The 20,545-nt window shown below is 38.0% G+C and overlaps 1 protein-coding gene across 1 annotated transcript in view; it reads left to right on the top strand.

Moving 5' to 3' along the window:
- The first annotated feature begins 2,474 nt into the window (after positions 1-2,474).
- LOC132095082 (immunoglobulin superfamily member 3-like) overlaps positions 2,475-20,545 on the top strand; it is a 155,362-nt gene continuing 137,291 nt past the window's right edge. Inside the window, exon 1 of the mRNA XM_059499835.1 lies at positions 2,475-3,185. Coding sequence (XP_059355818.1) covers positions 3,146-3,185 — 40 coding nt within the window. The 5' untranslated portion in view covers positions 2,475-3,145. The remainder of the gene's footprint in view (positions 3,186-20,545) is intronic.

Raw genomic sequence — 20,545 nt, 5'->3', positions numbered from 1 at the left:
ATCACTTTTTGCTATTATAAAACACTTAGCTATCTCTCTTTGTATATCAAATGACTGACAGCAATCTTATCTTTGACCTTTAAGTATGATTGGGTTTGAATTGATTTTGTAAAGCCTCATCTTGGCAGAGGCAGACGTTAAGTGCATTGCTTCGGGGCATGATGGTGGCGCCTGGAGCAGGACTAGTGAAATCCACTGGGAACCGCTTCAGTCCGTTTCCTAACAGTGATGGAATTAAGTTGTTCAAACTTCCTGATTATTTGTGCTTCTAAACCAATATTCTGTTCCAAAAAGTGGAAAAATAATAAAGTAAGATTAAAACTATTTTTTATTAATGGGGAAAAACTGTCTAAATGTCAGAGCAAAATATTATGCCCACAGTATTCTCTAACAAAAACAACACAGAATGACCGAGTGTTTCATTACAGTGAACAATATGATGATATTGCATCTGGCTTGTTCCCTCATTAGATCATATTTCTTTACATTGACTCAAATATGTTTTTTGTTCCATGCATTGTGATGGTATAACAAATCCCAATTAAAAACAGACCAGTATTGTACTGTATATGCAGCAACAACAATGGAGTGATTGTCCTCATGGTCCGGAGCACACTATCCCTCCACATCCAACCGTGACTGACTGCTGATCAGAGTCCAACCTTTATCATACATGAGATCAGTCTCTGACACTGACTCTCATATCAATAAAGTAATTATAGGCTACACGATGAGTTGTAAAACCATCAGTTTAACCAATTATACATGAGCAGGACAGGAGTGAAATTATACATGAGCACCACCCTCCAATATTATAAAATAACACAGTTACAGGTCAAAAACAAGGTCAAAAACAAGGTGAGAAGAAATCACATCTGGCTTATAATTTGATTTGTGACCACGTCAATAGATATTGAATGACACAACTGATATAATCTGAATCCACAGGTAATTTAATATAAAACTTCCTCATGTTCATTTATTTATTTATTTAAGTTTATATTATGGCTTATCAGATGAGGAGGGTTATAATTTTCCCAATGTACATTCATATTAATGTATAGTTTTCAATTTCACTTGCTTTTACAATTTTACTTTAAATTTGGGGTGGCTGGGAAATACAATACATTTATGCACAAATCTGAATATGCCCATGTTTTCAGCTAGTGGTTCAATTTAGTCTGATACTAAGGTAGCTTGATATTTTACATAAATATTGATATATTTAATATAAGTATATTGAATACTATACATTAATTTACACACTTTAGTGATAATAGGAGATTTCTAAACAAATTTGTAGCGGAATCAAAAGTTCGTTCAAAAGTTAGGGCTGAGGACTAAAAAATGTTTTTTTTAATGTTTTTGAAATGTGTCTTTTGCTCATGAAGGTTGCATTTATTTAATCAAAATACATTATAGTAATAGTAAAAATATTATTTTTTTGACATTATTGCAATTTAAAATAATTGGTTTATTTTAATATATTTTGTTATTTATTTTAATAGCTATATATATATATATATATATATATATATATATATATATATATATATATATATATATATATATATATATATATAATTTATAAAGGCTAGCTATGATGCAAAGCTGTGTCAGTGTCACACGATCCTTCAGAAATCATTCTAATATGTTTGCTGCTTATGAAACATCCCTTATTTTTAGGCTATATAAGCATTGAAAACATTCACGTTTGTTTTTGCAGGATTCTTTGATAAACAGACCCCCCCCCCCCCTCCCCAAAAAAACAGCATTTATTTGTAATAGAAATCTGAAACATTAAACAGAATGTGTAAAAACATAAATTTCCCCAATCCCCATAATACTTGTTATTCTTTAGGCACTGGTTTCTAAACTAGGGGGCAGTTGTTACCTGATGGTTCAGTATGGCATTACGCCAAGAGGGCGGAGTTACGTAGGCTACCGGTAGGTGGGAGGGGCGATAGTTTGAAAGCGCAAATGCAGGACAGCAGGATATACAATTTCAAATTCCCATAATTAGAACTTTCACCTGCGGCGGCGTATGTAAACAACATAATAACACCAACAATACACCTCACAGGAGTGACAGTTTACAGAGCTCGCTGCTCTCCTCTAAACCAGTGGAGATTACTGGTAGCGTGTAATTTCGTGCAACACGCTACGTAACATGCGAAGCATGCGCTGTTTAAAGGTTATTCGAGGATAATGTCAAACAGACTGTAAATGAACTTGAGTAGGCTATCGTTCAAACTAAAACGCACACGTAAATTGCAATTCTTAATGATAAGCATATGCGATATACGATTCGTCTGGACTTCTATCAAAGTAAACGGCGCTTGCGCTTCTAATTCAGGATAAACTGCACCGTCGCTAGTGACAACTGAATCTAGGCAACATAATACTGATAAAAAAAAGTGATTTAGCCATCCAAAACGGTCTAAAGTAGATTTAATTGACCGGTCTCTGTAGGATTCCCTCATTTGCTATCCCCAGGCACCAGCCCATGATTGAAAGTAAGAGATGGGCTGGGCCGCCTCTTTGTGACAATAGAGAAGAGCTGAAGGTGATCACGGGAGCGGCAGCATCACCGTATTGCTCTTCACGGAGAACAGACAGAAGCACCACATCTGCTCTTCAGTCTGACCAACCTACCCCAAGTTTATCCACGACCACAGTAAGCCGGTGATTTGACGCGAACTGGACGAGCTGGTCTCACTCCTCCTCCACGCGTGGGCTGTTCGCGCTGGGAACTGGAGAGCGGCACGAGAGAGCTCCGATCCATCCCACCGTTCAAATCACTATGTTGGGATTCATTCGTGAACGGCGGATGTAATTTATCGGAGGCAGCCATCCAAAGGATTTTTTCAATTGCACAAGCGTCTTCTTAACAAACACGGCTGTTGTTCGGAGGCTGGACACCCGTCTTTTAACCACAAAAGACGCATTTGACTCGGGAGAGACTGAATCGTTGTGGAGTCGGTATACGCACTTTCACGCGGTCCGAACAGGTGTACGCATTCAGAACTCCATCCGGACTGATTTCTGAAGGGCTGAGTGACGATTAGGAATTTATAACCACATTTGCATTTTTTTTTTCTTTGCAATATTTGGACTTAATCGGCAGTGCAGAAACAGTAGAACTATGGATATCAAATGGTTTACTATAGCCTTTGCGGTTTTGGGTAAGTTATGTTTTTATTACATACCTATTCATGATTTTGTGACCCCCCCCCCCCCGTTTAATTACCCCAGAGCTGATTAATAAGAGCTGAATAATAAGATGCCCTTCTAATTAATTACACGAACTTGTTGCAGTTTTGTATCATTTTTGATTAATGGTCCTTGTATTTGAGATGATACATTGACGTATAGGCTGCATCTGGTGATGCTCGACTTTCTTTCCTCGTCTACTTCGAGACGTTTCCATGACTGGATACATGTACCTAACCCAAGTTATAATTCTATGCAATTAGTACATACTGGAATAGTAAGTAGTCTTCGATGTGGTCCAGTCAGCACTTAAACACAGAGTGATAGTAAATTGATGAAGGGTATTGAAAGTTTTCTTAGTGTGATGTTAGATGTTGAAAAGGTTTCTTATGATTCTGTGTATTCCGTAAAACCTCTTAAAGCTGTCATTCTGGCTACATACCAGAATGCAAACATGTAGCCAAATATTCAAGATTATTGTACATGTGGATAATGGGATGCACCTCGTTGTGATGAAAAGGTGTAGATTCTGTATGAGCATGGTTTGAATGTGAGATGTCAATTGTTTTTAAATCTATTTGCATGTTTAACATGGATGTAATGGTGGCTGCTGATTGACCAAGCATCACTAACTTGTTATCCATGTGTTGACAAACATGAGACAGCTGGGTCTCAACAGCTCTGGTCAGATGAGTGGGGGTTTGTTTGGGGTTAATGTTATTTTAGAAAGCCCAGATTAACATTCATTTATGGGGGGCTTTAAATCAACTAAACACTGGGGCATTGATTTGAATTTGATTTGATTGATTTGAGGGCAATACACACAATTTCACTCTTAAAAGTGCACCCAATATATTTTTAAATTCTTTTTTGGCTTATTAGTGTTTAATTTCAAAGAAATTAACACTTTAAAAAATAGATTTACAGTTATATGAATAACATTATATAAAGACTTGAGGCTTGTCAGTGTTCTGGAAAAATCTGATTTTATTGACATGGAGTGGGTTGCCCTCCTATGGGTGCTGTCATGTTGACTGTGTTATGAAATTTCTGTAGATATGGTTCATTTAGGAAAGTCTGTATTTATGAGATAGCACCTTCATAAATTGAATATACACATAAAAGATGCAAAAACACACCTGATGCACATTCTCTATTTGTCATTTTGTGTTTTATAAACTTTGCTGTATTTGTCTGTAGAAAAGGTAGCATACATTGACCAAGGTGATTTGAACCCGCATGACACTGTAATCATTATGACTTTCCCACTCATAAATATGAACTTCTCAAGAGATTTTGAACTACTACTGCTACTACTACTGCTTATGGCAATATATAACAATAAAAATACTGATTGTGATGAATAACAGCTCAATGTAGGCCTACACAAAAACTTTTCAAGTGCCGTTTTAAACCTTATAACAACAGTTTAAAATCTTGACCTACTGCTTGAGGGCAAAGACAAGTCTGTGTCCTTACAAGTTTATGACACTGAAACGCACAATGTCCTTACAAGCCAGACATCACACACACCTGGATTCATTTCAGACTCACCTGTGTGATGCCATAGTGTGTCATTGGGTTAACAAGCACAGTGTGTTAGTCATATTGTATCTCTGTTGATGATGACACTATAGGTTATACACTCAAAAACGGCTGGACAGCCGGAGCTGTGTTTTTGTTGTGAGAAAGCATGTTTTGCCAATTAAATTACAGTAGGTTAAGATGACATTGAGCTTGGACTTCCATGTATTAACCTTACCCCATCCGACTGTATCCCCATATCCGTGTAGATAAGGGGAGTCAGGAAAGAAAAGTCTTATTTTATTAATTAACACTCTTTTCGTCATGCAAAACACTTTTTAAGCTGCTGTCAGTGCTCACTCACAGTCTTTCCCCTAGTGTCAGTCACAGAGAAAACCATTAATGTGTACATTTACATATTCTACTACGTAATCCCTCCCCCATTCGTATTTTTCCTCATCACACAAGCAAAAACCATCATACTCATTCACACAAACTCTCTACCTCCAAACAAGCAACAGATGGCTGTACCATCCTGGACAAGAGGCATGTTAGTTCTGCAGAGAGGGGCCTGGGTGAGAATAGAGCATTGGCTACTGTTGGCTTTCTTCTAACTTTTGATGTAAAAAAGAAATGGCATCAATGAGGTTGCATGCTTTTGCGTTTGCTCTCAGCAAGATGATTTGATCAAATGAGTGCGAGAAGTACAGTTAATTTGTACCATTTTTGAACTTTTGTGTTACTATAGCACACCAGTTCCCTAGATCATCTTTGATAGAAACTTGTACTGTTCCTTAGTGTTGAGGTTCTATTAAATGATATGCCTTTATTATATTTCAATAAAGAAGATCTTCAAAACGCTGTGGGTTTGAGCTCAGGGGAACTCAACGGTTTTTGAGGAAATGTACGAACAGCTTATTTTCATATTCACATATGCAGTTGAGCTGTATTTGAGTGAGCAAAGCAAATCCTTCACGAATGGAGCAGAACATATTTAGTTTCTCATTCTGAGTGAACATCTTCCCACCTCCCTTTCATGTGTTATTCTCTAAAACTGCTCGCAAAACAGAAGGAGAGGTCATAAAAACCTTCTTCGTTCACACACATTTTATAGGGCCACAAAACCGGTTAACACAACTATAAAAAGTTTTTGTACTTTTTTTTTTTTTTTTAATAGGAGTGTCACTGTTGTATTCATAATTTGCTTTCCTGACTCCTGGGAAATATCTTTTTATAGGACCATGTGTGTAGGGCTAGACGATATTGTCAAAAGTATTAACACACTATTGATATTTGTTTTGATATTAGTTTATCATTAATGTGGAAGGAAATGTTTTTCTACATTTTTGTTAGTCCTTGAGAATGAAGGGCAAAATAGCCTGTTTGGTCAAAATTAAACTCCATGGAGTAGGCTAACTTTTAGTTTAGGGCCCTGTGAGTTCTGAGTTTTATGGTTTAATACAAACGTATCATCAAAAATGGTGTCTAATGCAACAAAGTAATTACACTTTTATAGTTTAATCAACCAATGTAATCAAATGAAAATATAAGTTAATTTACAGTTTGTGTGGATGAAACTACACCAATCAATCAGTTGTCTTGCTTATGTCTGTTGTGTGTGTTTAATGCTGTTTCAATGAATCCATATCGAGTAAAAATTTTAATAGCTTTTCATTGATAGACCAGTTTTATCACAATCTCTATATGATATTGTTTATCACCCGGCCTAATTTAATGTTCATGCTTATCAAGATGTTACACTTGTGGTGTTGTGGTCTGGAGATAAGGCTAATGTGTCTATGCTAGATAAAGTTTTACTGTGTTTGTCTGATAGCAGTGTTTGTTTATGCAAAAAATGTCCACATGAGCAATGTTATCCATTTTGAGAAACACACTAGCCTCATAGTATGATAAATTTAACTACTTTTCATCCATTTTAATGCAGCTGATGGAACACTATAGAGGAAGCTGTCATAAAGAGAATGACAGAATGGAAAAAGTGAGTGCTAGAGAGAGATTATTCAAGGTGTTTGTCTGAAGCCTCTATTAGCCTCCTACTGACTTGGGCACAATTAGCCGAGCTTAGCTTCCCTGCATGGATTTCACACACACAAAAAAACCCCAATGCTCTCATTTCCTGACACTCAGACTGGGCTTAATAAAGCCTCACTGAGTGGATTTTGGTTTTATTAATAAAACAGAGGAAATTAAAGGTGCTGTAAGCAATTTTAGGAATTTTTCTAGCTCTGTTTTGCTAGCATGCCCTTGTCAAAACCCCCCTGCAGATTCCTATCTGACTTTTGCTAGGTCTGATAAAAACCTTTGCACATTATTGTGATATTTTGTTCTGAGCTATTCTTAAACGGTAAGCTTTGCTGTCAAATGGGCTAATATGACTAACAGATAGCTTGCTAAGTAAATGTAAATTGGTCATAAAATGGTCAATTTTTTTAAATTAGCTTTGCTCATGAAAATGTCATGCTGTAAACCCATTTTGTAATTAAGAAGAAATTCACCTTAAACAGATTTTCTCCTATTTCTAATTAGGAATCACATAGTCTACCCTTAAGTTGATAATGTTATGCTAACTTGCAGTTTAGTAAGTGAGTTCATTCAGGCAAGTTCAGCGTTTCTAAATGTTTTACTCAGAGACCCTCTGTTGTATGAAATCAGTGCATGTTCTGATTTAATTTATTTTAAGCATCTTGATTTAAAAAAGCATTTTAATAAATGAATATTTTATTTATTAATTACTGTTAAGTCATTCTGCAACCCATTTCGGATATTTGCAGCAACCCAATTTGAGAACTATTGCCTTAGATTCAAACCGTGAGTCCTTTTGGATGATACATTGAAAGAACTGGCTCGTATATTGAATCAGACTACACTGGTTGTGCAAATATGGTAAAAAAAAGTGGTAAAAACAGATGCAGTGATGGTGTAAATTCAACCTTGATGGTTGATTCTCAAAAACCCCCATTGTCCAAGTCAGCTAAATGATTTACAGACAGTGTTTCTGACTGGCTACATAGCATGTCACAGAAACAGGTGTCATTCCTCAGGACACCCATTTCAGTGATGCCAAGTAGAAGAGGCATTTTAGGTGTGGTGTTCCAGAAAATGTGGCTATCAATCCCATCACTGCTGGGGTGAAGTTGTATTTGAAGTGGGAAACATTGGTAATTTATTTATACATACTAACTCATAATAAATACAATTATATATTACAATTTAAAATATATTTTTTGTGATTGATTTGGTTAGAGGGGGTAGGACTCACCAGCTGACTGCCAAAACTGTAGTGGTCATTCTATTCTGACCCTGCCATGTTCTCAATCTACCAGCATCAGAGCTGTTTACACCCAGTGTTCAGCTTCAACACAATGGGGTTAAGAGTTCCAGTGATGTGTAAGATTCTTGTAGAACACAAACAGACACACATTGCACAGATACACAGTGTGTTCATAGGAACATGATCATTACACTCTTACTGAAGGGCCTATTTACACCTCCCACACAACACTATGGTATCTTGCCATGGCTTTTCAGTCAGTCATTTCACTCTGTTGTAGAACATGGTTGTCCTTCAAAACCCTGAGAATGTTGCTGTGGTTGGGGTGCTCTCAGTTGCCTGACTTCCGAGTGACCCGTTGCTCCAGAATGCTGATCCATGAATGTTTAGCTACGAGCGTCTTGCTGGGTGGGGTCCCAGGACTGCATTTGTCATATGTCTGACACATCCTGTGTATGTTCAGGGCTGCCTTGAGATGAGGCCAGTGCTACACGTGTTTATACATTCATGGCATACTGTTCATTTTCCACGCTTCAGGGGATTATTACCGTGGTGAAGATCTGTATATACACTTAAAAAAGCAATTACATTTCAGAAAGTATAGGTTTTCAGTTACAGATAAAAAGGAATTTGAATTAGCCTACTCTTTCAGGTGTTAAATTTAATTTGCACCTGCTATTTTCTTCTATTTAGGCGAGATTGCATGTATATTTTTTTGAAGAAAAAACAAACCACAACAACCAACAAATTGTTCTTCAGTTTGGGCTTTTTTGTGTTGTGAAGTTGCCTCTGTTTTTATACTTCCATTCTACAGAAAAAAGTTGGTTTTTGATCTAGTTTTCTATGAAAATATGTAGGGAAATGTCTTTGACATATTGTAGTCGATATTACATCAGCTAACCCCATATTCTGGATAGAATTTATAGTGTTCAAATATATGTGCATACATTTAAACTTAAAAGCAAGTATTTATTTTGATGTTATCTTGATTCTCTTCAAATTCTCCTAAAATGGTGTCTTAAAAGTCAACATGTCCTGGATGAACTCACCATATCAACATCGTAATGTTCAACTCCAAAGCTCTGGATTAAAAATGTATGAGAATTGAATGAGGTTTCTGCATGCTTTATGTTGTCAAATACAGTTAACTGTCCAAAATAAGCCACAGCTTCATAGTATACTTTATATCCCTTGGAATGCTGGAAGTTGGTTGTACTATCATGAGTTAAAGTCCAAGAAGGCATTTAGTGTGGCGGTGTCAGTTCCCAGTTGTTCGTCTTTATCAGGTCTACTGCTGTGAGACTTTATCAGCTTAAATTGTGTTGCACCTGTTTGTGTGTGTCCTCTCAGGTTCTTTATAGTTTATTTTTGGTTCCTTCTCTGTGTTTGTTTGTTTGTGCAGGTAGGTGTGTGTTGCCTGAAGTGGCTCAGATTAGATCTAAACATAATGGAAACATGCAGCAGGGGGTTGGGGTTAGTAAGCTCATTTCTGTCCCCTTGGCTATTATACAAGATTACCGTAGTTGGCTCTGATCTGTGCCTGGTACCTGCCTCTGGCTCTTCTACACTTACAGGAAAACAGACCCTCTCTCAAGAGCTGACCAAGAAACTGAGGCTTTTTTCCTGCGTGTTGGGCCTCATTCAAGTAGCTTTAAGTGTTGCAGTCACTTCTTTGAATTTCTCTTCAAGATCTCCTCCCCCCAACAGCTGAGCACACACACAATTGCATGACCCCCATACACAGCAAACACCCACAACCCCGCAGAAACACTTCCGTCTACCCACACAAGACACAAGATAATTGACTATTTAACAACATTTATATCTTCTGTAGTAACACTTCCTAAAGTGTGAATATTAAAAAAATCTTCAATTTTGACAGTCAAAACCCTGTTTTGAGTTTTTGACAATATTAGGTTGTGTTCGTTATCATTAATATACATATTCAGATCTGTTATTGTAGCTCTATATGATTAATATCAATTAAAGAGGAGGCATAGAAATCTGAGACCGAACAGGCTAAAAGACTGTGCAGAGTTTAGTGGACATAGCTTGAGATTTCTAGGAGGATTTAAAATCAGTAGTTCTCAGTGGAAACTTAGAAGGATTTGCTTCTGTTTGAGAGCTTGACATAGCTTGTAACTCCTCTTGGAGCTTTCAGTCAGAACTTTTCAATGGAAACCTATAGGATTTTGCTCTGGTTTGAGACTCTGGTGAGTCCAAATACTCAGAAAAGATATAGCAATCTGAGCCAGAACAGGTTGAGTTTGGTGGATATAGCTTGGGAGCTATACTTTTCAGTGGAAACCAATGGGAAGTGTCCTGTCCTGTATGAGACTCCACAACTGGAAAACGGATGTACAGTAGGTTGAAAAAACTGCAGCAGTTTTGAGTCAGAATAGTTTGTATGTCTGTGACCAGTTTGGCGAATGTAGGTCGAAAGGTGTTAGGGTGCAAAGTTTTGGGTTATGGATTTTGAAAAAAACCTAAGTTCAAGTTTGTTGACTCTTTCATGTTAACTTATCTTGAGTTCCTGTATGCCCCTAATACCAGGCACTACCAATAGTCCTGACGTCCCTCTGGGGAAGGTCCTGAACACCAGTGATCGAGCCAACCCTAATAATTAGCATCTGTCATGCCTGAAAACCGCTTTTGGAAGTAGACGAAAGCCTGACTCTATTGAGAGACACTGCCATTACTGGTTTAGCAAACCCAAGGAATCTGAGTGATCGCACTTAAAACAACAGAATAAAGCAGTCAGTCAGGAGCACGGTGTTGGCAGGGCTTCATTAACTCTGGTCAGATGCCTGCTGTCTGATTGTTTTTCTTTAGAACAAAGGAGAGAATGGATGGGCAAAAATGGTGGCGTAGGAATGAGGGATTAGAGGATAAAGGCTTTTACTTTGCTTTTAGGACACACTGCAATCCAAAGACAGGACGTGACTGACAATTGCTACGGAAGCCAGTCAGAAGAGACTAATTAATTACTAATTAGCTTTCTTTCTAATGTTGTGCTGTATGCACAAACATGGAGATGGAGATTTTGAGTTAAAAGATAAAAGCTGTCATTCACTCAAGACACTCAAGTTTAGCTTGAGGTTACATTGGGTTGTCTTTGACAAGTACCAGTCATCATTCGACATATAATGATTTAGTGCTTTAAAGTGTGTCCATACAAAGGGAGCTATGGAAAGGGGGTAGGGAGGGAGAAATAATCCACAGAAGCGAGACAGTCTGGGGGTTTGTGGGTGGCTAGACTAGACGCTTAACTGGCGCGAGTGGCTATCCCGGTGGGATGTTGGAGCGCAATCAAGTCGACTGGTCACAAACACTAAATTTTTTAGCATGTCCACGGAACTGATGGATGGAATGGTGGAGTGGGCTGTCTGCAACCCCCTCATGAATAATTTACAAGGGCACTCAAGGGACAGTGGAAAGGTGGGTCAGTCTATGAGTGGGGGTTGATTGAATAGATAGAGTGATAAGATGGGGTCTTGAGTAGACACAAAGATTGTACTGTTCTGAGCGATTGACCGTAAGTAGGACACTCCTGGACAGCATCTTTTTTTTTTTGGTCTTGGGCAACTTTCCTGCTGGGGCTAATTGCTTCTATTAGACTACACTGCATTCAAAACCAGCATTTGCCAAAGATTTTAAGGGTTCAGTAACTTTATATATAGATTTCGGGCTGTAATTGTGTAATCACCATGTTCAAGGATTTAAAACATGTCCAACTTGTATAAATTATATCCTAAATTAAGTATAGTTTTAGGGCTTTCTTCACACCTGGTATTAAGATGTGTTTTTAGTGATCGAATCACAAGTGGTCAGTTGAGATGCTATTAAAAGGATAATTCACCCGAAAAATGAAAATTCTGTCATTAATTACTCACTCACTAACTCGTTCATCTTTGGAACACAAATGAAGATATTTTTGGTGAAATCTGTGAGCTTTCTGACAGCAATACAACTGTCATATTCAAGTCCCAAAAATGTAAAAAGAAAGTCATTAAAATATTCCATGTGACAGTGGTTCAACCTTAAAGTGCCCCATTATGTCTTTTCAGCTATTACCGTTCATGCACTGTGTAATGTAACTGTGTGTTAACATAAACTATCTCGCAAACACTGAAACGAGTCGTCAGGAATTTTAATCTTATACTGTTACGGCTCTACGTCACGAAGTAACATATTTGCATTTGACACTGAGAAATGTCCTGCTCCAGTTGTGCTTGTGAATCAGTCTCTTGTCAATCAACCACTTCAACCATTTCATCATCAGACTCCAGCTTGAATTAGTAAGATACAATACATATAATATTTGCTATGTATTAACAAGTCTCCAGGGCTGTCATTCTGTAATGGCTTACAATTGGCGCAATTGGCGTTTCTTTCTGACACGCGCTGTACGTGGTAGACCAATCCAGACCCATAGAGAGATATCTCTACTGCTCTGGACCAATCACAAAGGACTACGCCATCTGACCAATCACAGCAGTGAGGGCTCACGGAAAGGAGGGGTTTACAGAGCCGTTTATGAATATTAGCAAACTTAAAAATTGTATAATGGGGCACTTTAATTTCATGAAGCTACAAGAATGCTTTTTCTACACAAAGAAAGCCAAAATAATTACTTTATTCAATTATTTCTTCTCTTTTGTGTCAGACTTCAAGTATTTTATGCCAGAATTTTAATTATTGGGTGAACTATACCCTTTTTAGCATTTAAAGATGCATCTTCCGTTATCACTTATGCTTAGATTTTGTCAAGATACTCCCCTCTTGTTTCATCACTCTACATCACTTTTACAGGAGTATGTAATGTGAATTCTACTGAATATATGAACCCATGTTGCGTGGAAAAGAAAGTGAGTGAAAAAGATAAGGAGGGCAATGGCAAATTCAACTGCAGTCTCTTTTTTTTTACATATATAATTCTGCAACATTTCAATGGCGTAGATTGATGCACCTTCTCTTAACATGTCTAAGAATGATCATGTGTGGGCAGCGAGTAGGCAGAGCTTCACTTCAGGCAGTGAAGCATTCAGGACTGTAGTATTTCCACTGCAAATGTGATGTGATCGCTTGCGTTTTTGAATGCATACACATATGGTTTCAGTGATTCAATCACAAAGCACTTTAGACCCCGTATCCACCTGTATTTAGCACTGATCACTTGTGATTGGATATTCTAAAACGCATTACAATTCCAGGTGGAAATGGGGCCTAACACAGTCCTGTTCGCACTCGCTACACACTCGGACAATTCTGTTTCACCCATTTTTACCTTGCTCTTTTTTTTACTCTGTGAAAGACTCCAGGTGAAGTTACTTCTGAAGTAGTGCAGCATTGGTCATAAATTTGGGATCATTAAGCTGTTTGTGGCAAATGTAATTTAAAGCTCCTCGAGACCCCTTTATGCTCTCCTGCTGGAAGAATGAAACATGATCTGAAATGCTTATACAGGGCAACTTAGACTAAATATGTAAAAGTATTGTTCATGTTGCTCAGCTTGTATGATGCAAGCAATGTCACTTTGATTTTTAGGGAACAAATGTCTTGATTGATGAATACAATATAAAGACTCACTTTAAGATGAAGAGAAATTGAGGAGTTGTTTTGTTGTCTTTTCTCCCTTTCTGATGATACAGTAAAATAAGCAAGTGGAAACTCCGATTACATTTTATCTAGACTGAAATGTACTAGTAAATGAAATAGCCAGATCAATAATCGCTATAGCTACATTCAAAGTATGCAGCACGAATCACTGCTGACAATTTGAATCTGTTGGGCACTTCCTCTGCCTGTGGTTCTAATGACATTGACTGTTTCCTCTGTCTCAGGATTAAGTGAAAGCTGAGGGGAAGTATCCCTGTTGTATGGCTCTGGTGATATAGCCTCCCCCATTTATCTTCTGCACTGTTTTATACAATAAAACAAGAAGCAGTTTTTGGAAAGTGTTTTGTTTCTTGTTTTGGTAATAAGAAATGCCTCCATAGCATAAAGCAGTGGTTCCCAACCTTTTTTCCTAAATAAGGGATAAGCAATGGCTAGTCGTGCATTAAAGGATTTTAAATGCACATCCCGCTTACTCCATGGTAATTTGCCAAGTTATTGACGAGTTAAATTGGCATCGCTCATTGCAGCACAATATTTTACCAAATGGGCTATGCCCATTTTAAATCATATACAGAGATGAAATATTGCTGTAAGACCACATTTTTTTTAATTTTTTGAATGAATTACAGCATGTATTTCAACAACTTGTTGTTGTTCGTAACAGTACCTGCGTGCTGCGTCTGCGCACATCTCTGTACAAACAATTACTTCAAAAACAGCAATTTTACAGCGATCTGTTATCTAGGCTATTTTATTAATGAAAATCATGGGGACAAGAGGTTTGTGTGTGTGCAGTCCAATCAGCGATCTCTGACCTCTGTGTGTGTGTGTGTGTGTGCGCGCGAGTGATGCTGGTGTCCCCCTTAGGGGGTCCCGGACCCCAGGTTAAGAACCACCGGCATAGAGTATATAAACAACATTTGGAGGCTCATGACTCCATAGGCATAGTGTACTAGCCAGGATATAGGTTTTTCTACTCTTATCTACCAACTTCTTGGTTACTTTTGAATACGCTAGATCAGGGGTCTGCATCTGGGCTCTATGTTTTATATCTAAAGCAGGATTTCTCATCATTTTTGTTACAAAAATCCTCCCTGGGGGGCCCCATCCTAAAATGTGCAAGGGAGTTTTATAATTGAATTGATAAAGAGCTAGTAATATGAAAAAGAAACTATGACTGTCAATACAATAAAACATAAATGTAATAATATAAATTATTATATTAAATCATATAATTACTTGTTTATAATAATCCATTATTATTTTAAAATTATTTTAAATATAGTAATGAACTAAGAGGAAAGCCAAGAAGCTAGAATGTATTTAAATGTCTGTTACTGGTTGTCGCAGTGTTTTAAGTAAAATCATTGCTAAAGATTTGGATCTGGCATGTTGGTGTGTGTAATCAGTGTGTTTGTATTCCACATACATCTGTATGTGTCATCCTCTATAAAGGCTTTGCAACATAACTGGGCACAATGAATATTTAAAATGTGTGTATGAGATGTGTAGACGTCATTCTTTCAGTCTCACCTTTGTGTTGCACAGTAAAGAGCAAAGTGTTAGATGGGTTCATAGATTATTGATGCAGAGAACAGTGCTGAGCAGAGCAGCAGATGGTTGTGTGGCCTGTATGCTCCTGCCGGAGAGGAAAGAGAGAGCACTGATTGGCTGTGTTTGCATGTATGTTGTGCTTTATAGTGAAGCTACAGTAGTCATTCCAACCAGACTTTTGTCTTTTTCGGAATATAAATTCTGGACTGCATTTGTATCTTACTCTGGCCAAGAACCACTTGATTTGTAAGGAATAATCAGTCTGTAAATGGCCAACCACAGTTTTTATTTTATTTTATTTTATTGAAGGAGTCCTTAATGCTTCACTTTTTTGTAAAGTGCTGCCATTGCACATTATAGAGCAAAGTAAAGATTTCGGTTTTATTTTCATCATGCAGACCTAGTAAACATTGTCTTGCTCAGGACCGTGTACCATAAATCAGGATTCGACTGATATATGGGATTGCCTATGCGCTGGACCTTTGCCCCTGACTCCAGGTTCTTGTGTGTTTTAAGTATCCATCAAATGTAACCGTTTACATCTGCATGAAAGGAATCGCATGTGCAGTCACACATGTTTTGAATCAGGCCCAGACCTTTTAATTATATTTAGGACCCTTTTTAAAAAAATTATATTTAGGACCCAATTTTGAGTCATGTTGAGCGTCAGATGTCCTGTCTTTGTATACATGCAGTGTGTAGTGGACCGTAGTATCCAACACCACCTGTTTCCGTGTCCCAAGGATATTGCTCAGTTCATATTGTTTGTGTGTCCATAAAGGCAGCCTAGCACACGCTCTCTGATTCATCTAAGACCCTGACCCAGAGTCTAGAGGAGAACTACCCTGGCCCAACAAAAGGAAAAGTGCTTCGTAGCGCTATAATAAACAGCTAACTGCAAAATCCATGAACTGTCTTATCTTCAGGGTTGAAGCTTTTGCTTCAGCACTGAAAATACTCTGAATGGATAACTATAGGTTCACACTGTGCTCGTCTCTTGAAAGAAATGAATCCATGTTAAACACAGGACGGCTCTCTCACCCATTGTGTGCAGCGGCAGGCTTCCTTTTGAAACCAAAGATGGAGTGGCTGTGGAGGGCTAAATTGTTACCAATTACAGGGATGGGCCACAGAATAGCCTTTACTCTTCTGTTTGTGTGATACATCCATTAAGGAGGAAGGGGCAGAATGCTCAGTCCTAATGACTGGCTTGCCTGTGTTGGCCTTATAAGTGCTTTTTTGCCTCACATTGGCTAATGCATCAGCATTTTAAAAAGCACACGCTAATGCAGACTTCAGTGCCTAATGCAGGATGCTTTCTTCACAAGTGCCGTGCACTTACATATGCGTGTATTAGAGGTGAGCTAAACAACATTTTCTGAATAGACTTGTCGGTGGGTTGATGAAAACAACTAGTCTGTTTAACCCAACACGAGACACACAAATTGATAAATCTAGAAGACACCTGAAGATTTCCGGCTTCTTGGTTTTTCTATCCATCTGGGTTCCCAGCAGCTGAGGCCTGGAGGAAATTGCCTTTTAGAAAATTGAGTGAAAAATAAAATAAAACTAAATCATTTGGTAGTGTGTGAGTCTCTATTTAACAGGAGGTCAGTAGCCTAGCACTGCAGTGCTGACCGGAGACCCCTTTCGCCTCATTCGCTCAACACTTCACTGACCTGCTTCATTACCAGCACTCTCACGGCTGGTTCACGGCTTCATTCACATACACAATGCGTTCACTCATGACATGTTTCATTTGAGAGCTGTGTTCAGTGTCACATACACATCAATCTGAATGCAGTAGTCAAACAATTTGCAAGCATTTACCCTGTTTGCTGCTGGCCTTCTGATGTGCAACCAATGATTACCAGACACAGATTATCTGTGTGACGTATCATTAAATGAGTGCTGTCGCTGCATATACTGTGGTATGTATATCATACTTCGTGCTTTCTTGCTATATTACATCCTCCTGTAAAAAATTTTCTGCAAAACACAAAAGAAGATATTTTGAAAATGTTTCATGTATTTGTCAAAGCAAAGAAAGTCAGTGAGGTCCAGTGGATTTTGTATAGAGAATTTTCTTCCTATTTTGTGTTGTGTGGGAGAAAGTAAGTCACCCAGGTTTGGAACGACATGAAGGTGAGTAAATAATGACAATTTTAGGGTCAACTATTAATTTTTAAACTTTAGTCAAATTCGTAACTGAGGTGGGGAATTCATGAACACAGAATGTCATGAGGCCAGTTTAATGCCTCATCTGAAGGATGCTCCTTTTCACAGTCTAAAGTCGGCGTCGTTATATTTGGACTTTTTGCAGGCATTCAAGCCAGGGATTGAGCACCCACCGCTGGCCATACTAAAACTAGTTGCAGCAGCTAGTTACTTTTTTACAAATGGTCTCCCACCAGTGTACTGTCCAGGCTCTGGCCTCCTTAGCTTTTAGTGAAGAACCATGCTCTGCTTACTGCATGCAACTGCTGCATTTGACCTCTGCGCCTTAATAAAGCCGCTCTAATAGAGGTGTAGCTCATCCTAATGGAAAAGGCTCAAGAGACTTTTGAACGATAATGCATTTGTTCATTAAGATTGCATTTTTGAGTAAAACAGCAATTAAAAATATTTTTTTCTATTTGAACGTGTTAACAGGTGACATCAAAAGTTGTGCAGTAATATTTTAATGAAACCTTAGAAAAAGTTGAAAAGAACAGTATTTTTAATAGAAATTGTTTGTAACATAAGTGTCTTTACTGTCACTTTTAATCAATTTAATGCATGCTTACTGAATAAACAAATATTTGGATGGTTTGAACTTGCCTTTGAATGGTAGCGTATAAGGTAAATATCTATTAGTCTAGATTCATTACCGAAAGAACAACCATAGTTATCAAAATAACAGAGACAATAACAGCAGTAACATTGCTCACAGCACAAGATATAAAGTCTACACATTTCAAGACATTTATTGTCTGAACTCTGAAGACGGTGAATTCTGAAGCAGTTCGGTAGCTTTAACTGCATTGATTAAAAGTACTTGAATTTAGAGACGCCACTACTGGTGCCGACTTGAGCATATAGATGCTATAACAGCATACTTGCACTTGCGTCTCTAAATTCAACCCCTTTGTAGCACAGCAAAGGAAAAAAAATCTCTATAAATTAGTTAACCTTACCAGTGAACCTTAATGACCCATTTTTACTAGCAAAGTTGTTAAATATCTCTTCCATGATGCTATTTGCAGTGCTTGTCATGTGGAGGTCAAAGCCACTTGTGTTGAGAGGTGCGTTCAGGCCTCAACAAGAGTCTTATGAAGGGGCCTCTGCTGTCTGACTTCGTTTATCACCTCCTATGACATTTACAGTATCTGTGCCTGCTGGGTTGAAAGATAAAGCTCTCAGGTATTATTATGACTATATTGTAGAGCGAGAGTGATTTTTATGGTAATTGCACTTCCCCATCGTTTCCTGGAGGGTGTCTGTGTGTGTCTGTCCTTGCCTCGGTTTGATTTAAGTGGAGCACGTCCAGTGGATTTTCTGCCCTGTGCTTGTTATCCTTCTCGGCCAGCCGTGTCTGGCATCACAGGTGTTTATTCAAGTACAATGCACCACTTTGTGCGAGCATGTTTGCGCATTTGCTCTTTTCTCTCTTGCATGGATAAAATGCTGTTGGAACATGGCAAACAAGGTTAACTCTGCGGATCTCCAAGTTTTGGAGCTTGTATCATAAAAATGTTTGAAGTGAGGTCTTTGTGCACCTAAGAGGGAATGTTTGACACAGAAACAGGGCTTTCTTGTTAACTTGCGCGAGTTATGGATGAGTCCCAGACAGACAGAGGTGTACAAGAAGTGGGATTATCCATAGCTGGTTTAAGAACATGGTGTCACATTATAATGAAGCAGTGAGATTGTGCCTCTGTGGAGGAAACGTGGCATGCTTCTTATGGATTAGTTCTTTATTCTCCTTATCTTTGTCGTGTGCATAATCTGCACACAGCGTCCCATGTGAACATTTGTCCTGGTTCCCACTCTCAATGGGACACTGGAGCTCCGAGTCCAGCAATCACAAGCTAGATAGAAGGGAACAGTTTGACGGCACAGTGGGTTGGGTAGATTATATTGGCAGCAGAAGCGAAGGAGGTGAAACTAGATATTAGATGTGGGTTAATGCTGTGTTAGGATGGGCAGCTGTGGTCAGGACGTAGGTAGAACGCCTCTGATGAGGGATTTAGGACCTCATTTTCAGCCAACGTGAGATGTCGTTTCACTTTGAAGTCTTTCTGAGCCTGTTAAACCTCACTGAAAGGGTTCAAAGATCTCTGAGACGGACACAAGCAGCGGGGATTCTCACATGTGGTCATGGGCAGAGCGAACGAACGAAGTGGGAAGAAAAAAGCAAGGGAAACTGAAACCAAGAGAGTGATGTTGCTCTGTCTGAAAGGATAAAATATGGTGTTTGACTTCGTTTTAAGTTGCATCAGCTCCCCTGAACATATGTTTAGCACTTCAAGTGATGATATTTTTATGAGCAGTCATGTGCGGACCTCAATTTGCCGCAATCTTCTTACTGACTGAAGTCAGTCTGCTTACAAGCTCTTCAAGCACAAACAGAGCAGCTCTTTGAAGGAGTATATATGGGTGTTATGTACTTAAGGGATAATTCATCTCAAAATAAGAAGTCTGTACTCAATCTATTTTGTCTTTTCTCTTTTATTTGAACACTAAAGTAGTTATTTATGGGTCAATGGCTTAAAGAGTGTCCATGATTAAAAATCTCACAAGTTCTGTCTTATTATGAAAAAAAAAAAATACTTTTTGGAATAAGTTTAAGAAATAATTTTGTAAGCTACTTGTTTTTTTTATTATTTTTTTTGCATGTTGGTTGGACCTTATGGTATTTGTTGGTTGCACTAATTGATTTTGTTCTTGTGCAAAAGTTTTCTAATTTAAATAAGCTGATTTAGAATATTTTCAAATAAAATTTTTCTCCTGTGATGCCAAAGCTGTTTTTTTGTGCTTTTTTTGATGAATAGAAAATTCAAAACAATAGTATTTATTTAAAACAGAAACCTTTTTTGTATTATAAGTGTCTTCTGTCACTTTTGATCAATTTAATGCATCTAAGTATTTCTTTCTTTCAAAAAAAACAAAAAACAAAACCAAGATTCTCCATGGAAGTGTACAATCAAAAGGAACAGAAAATATAATTTTATGTAAATAATGTGTGAAATTTCTATTTGTTCCTCACACTAAGCGGTTGTATTTAGATAAATTACAGGACAAATCTAGTCTGTATCTATTTTCAATATATACAATATATACCGATTGTACATTATGCTATAT

The sequence above is a fragment of the Carassius carassius genome, chromosome 19, assembly GCF_963082965.1.
Source record: "Carassius carassius chromosome 19, fCarCar2.1, whole genome shotgun sequence".
Classification (NCBI taxonomy): Eukaryota; Metazoa; Chordata; class Actinopteri; order Cypriniformes; family Cyprinidae; genus Carassius; species Carassius carassius.
This window is presented reverse-complemented; position numbering and strand designations above follow the sequence as displayed.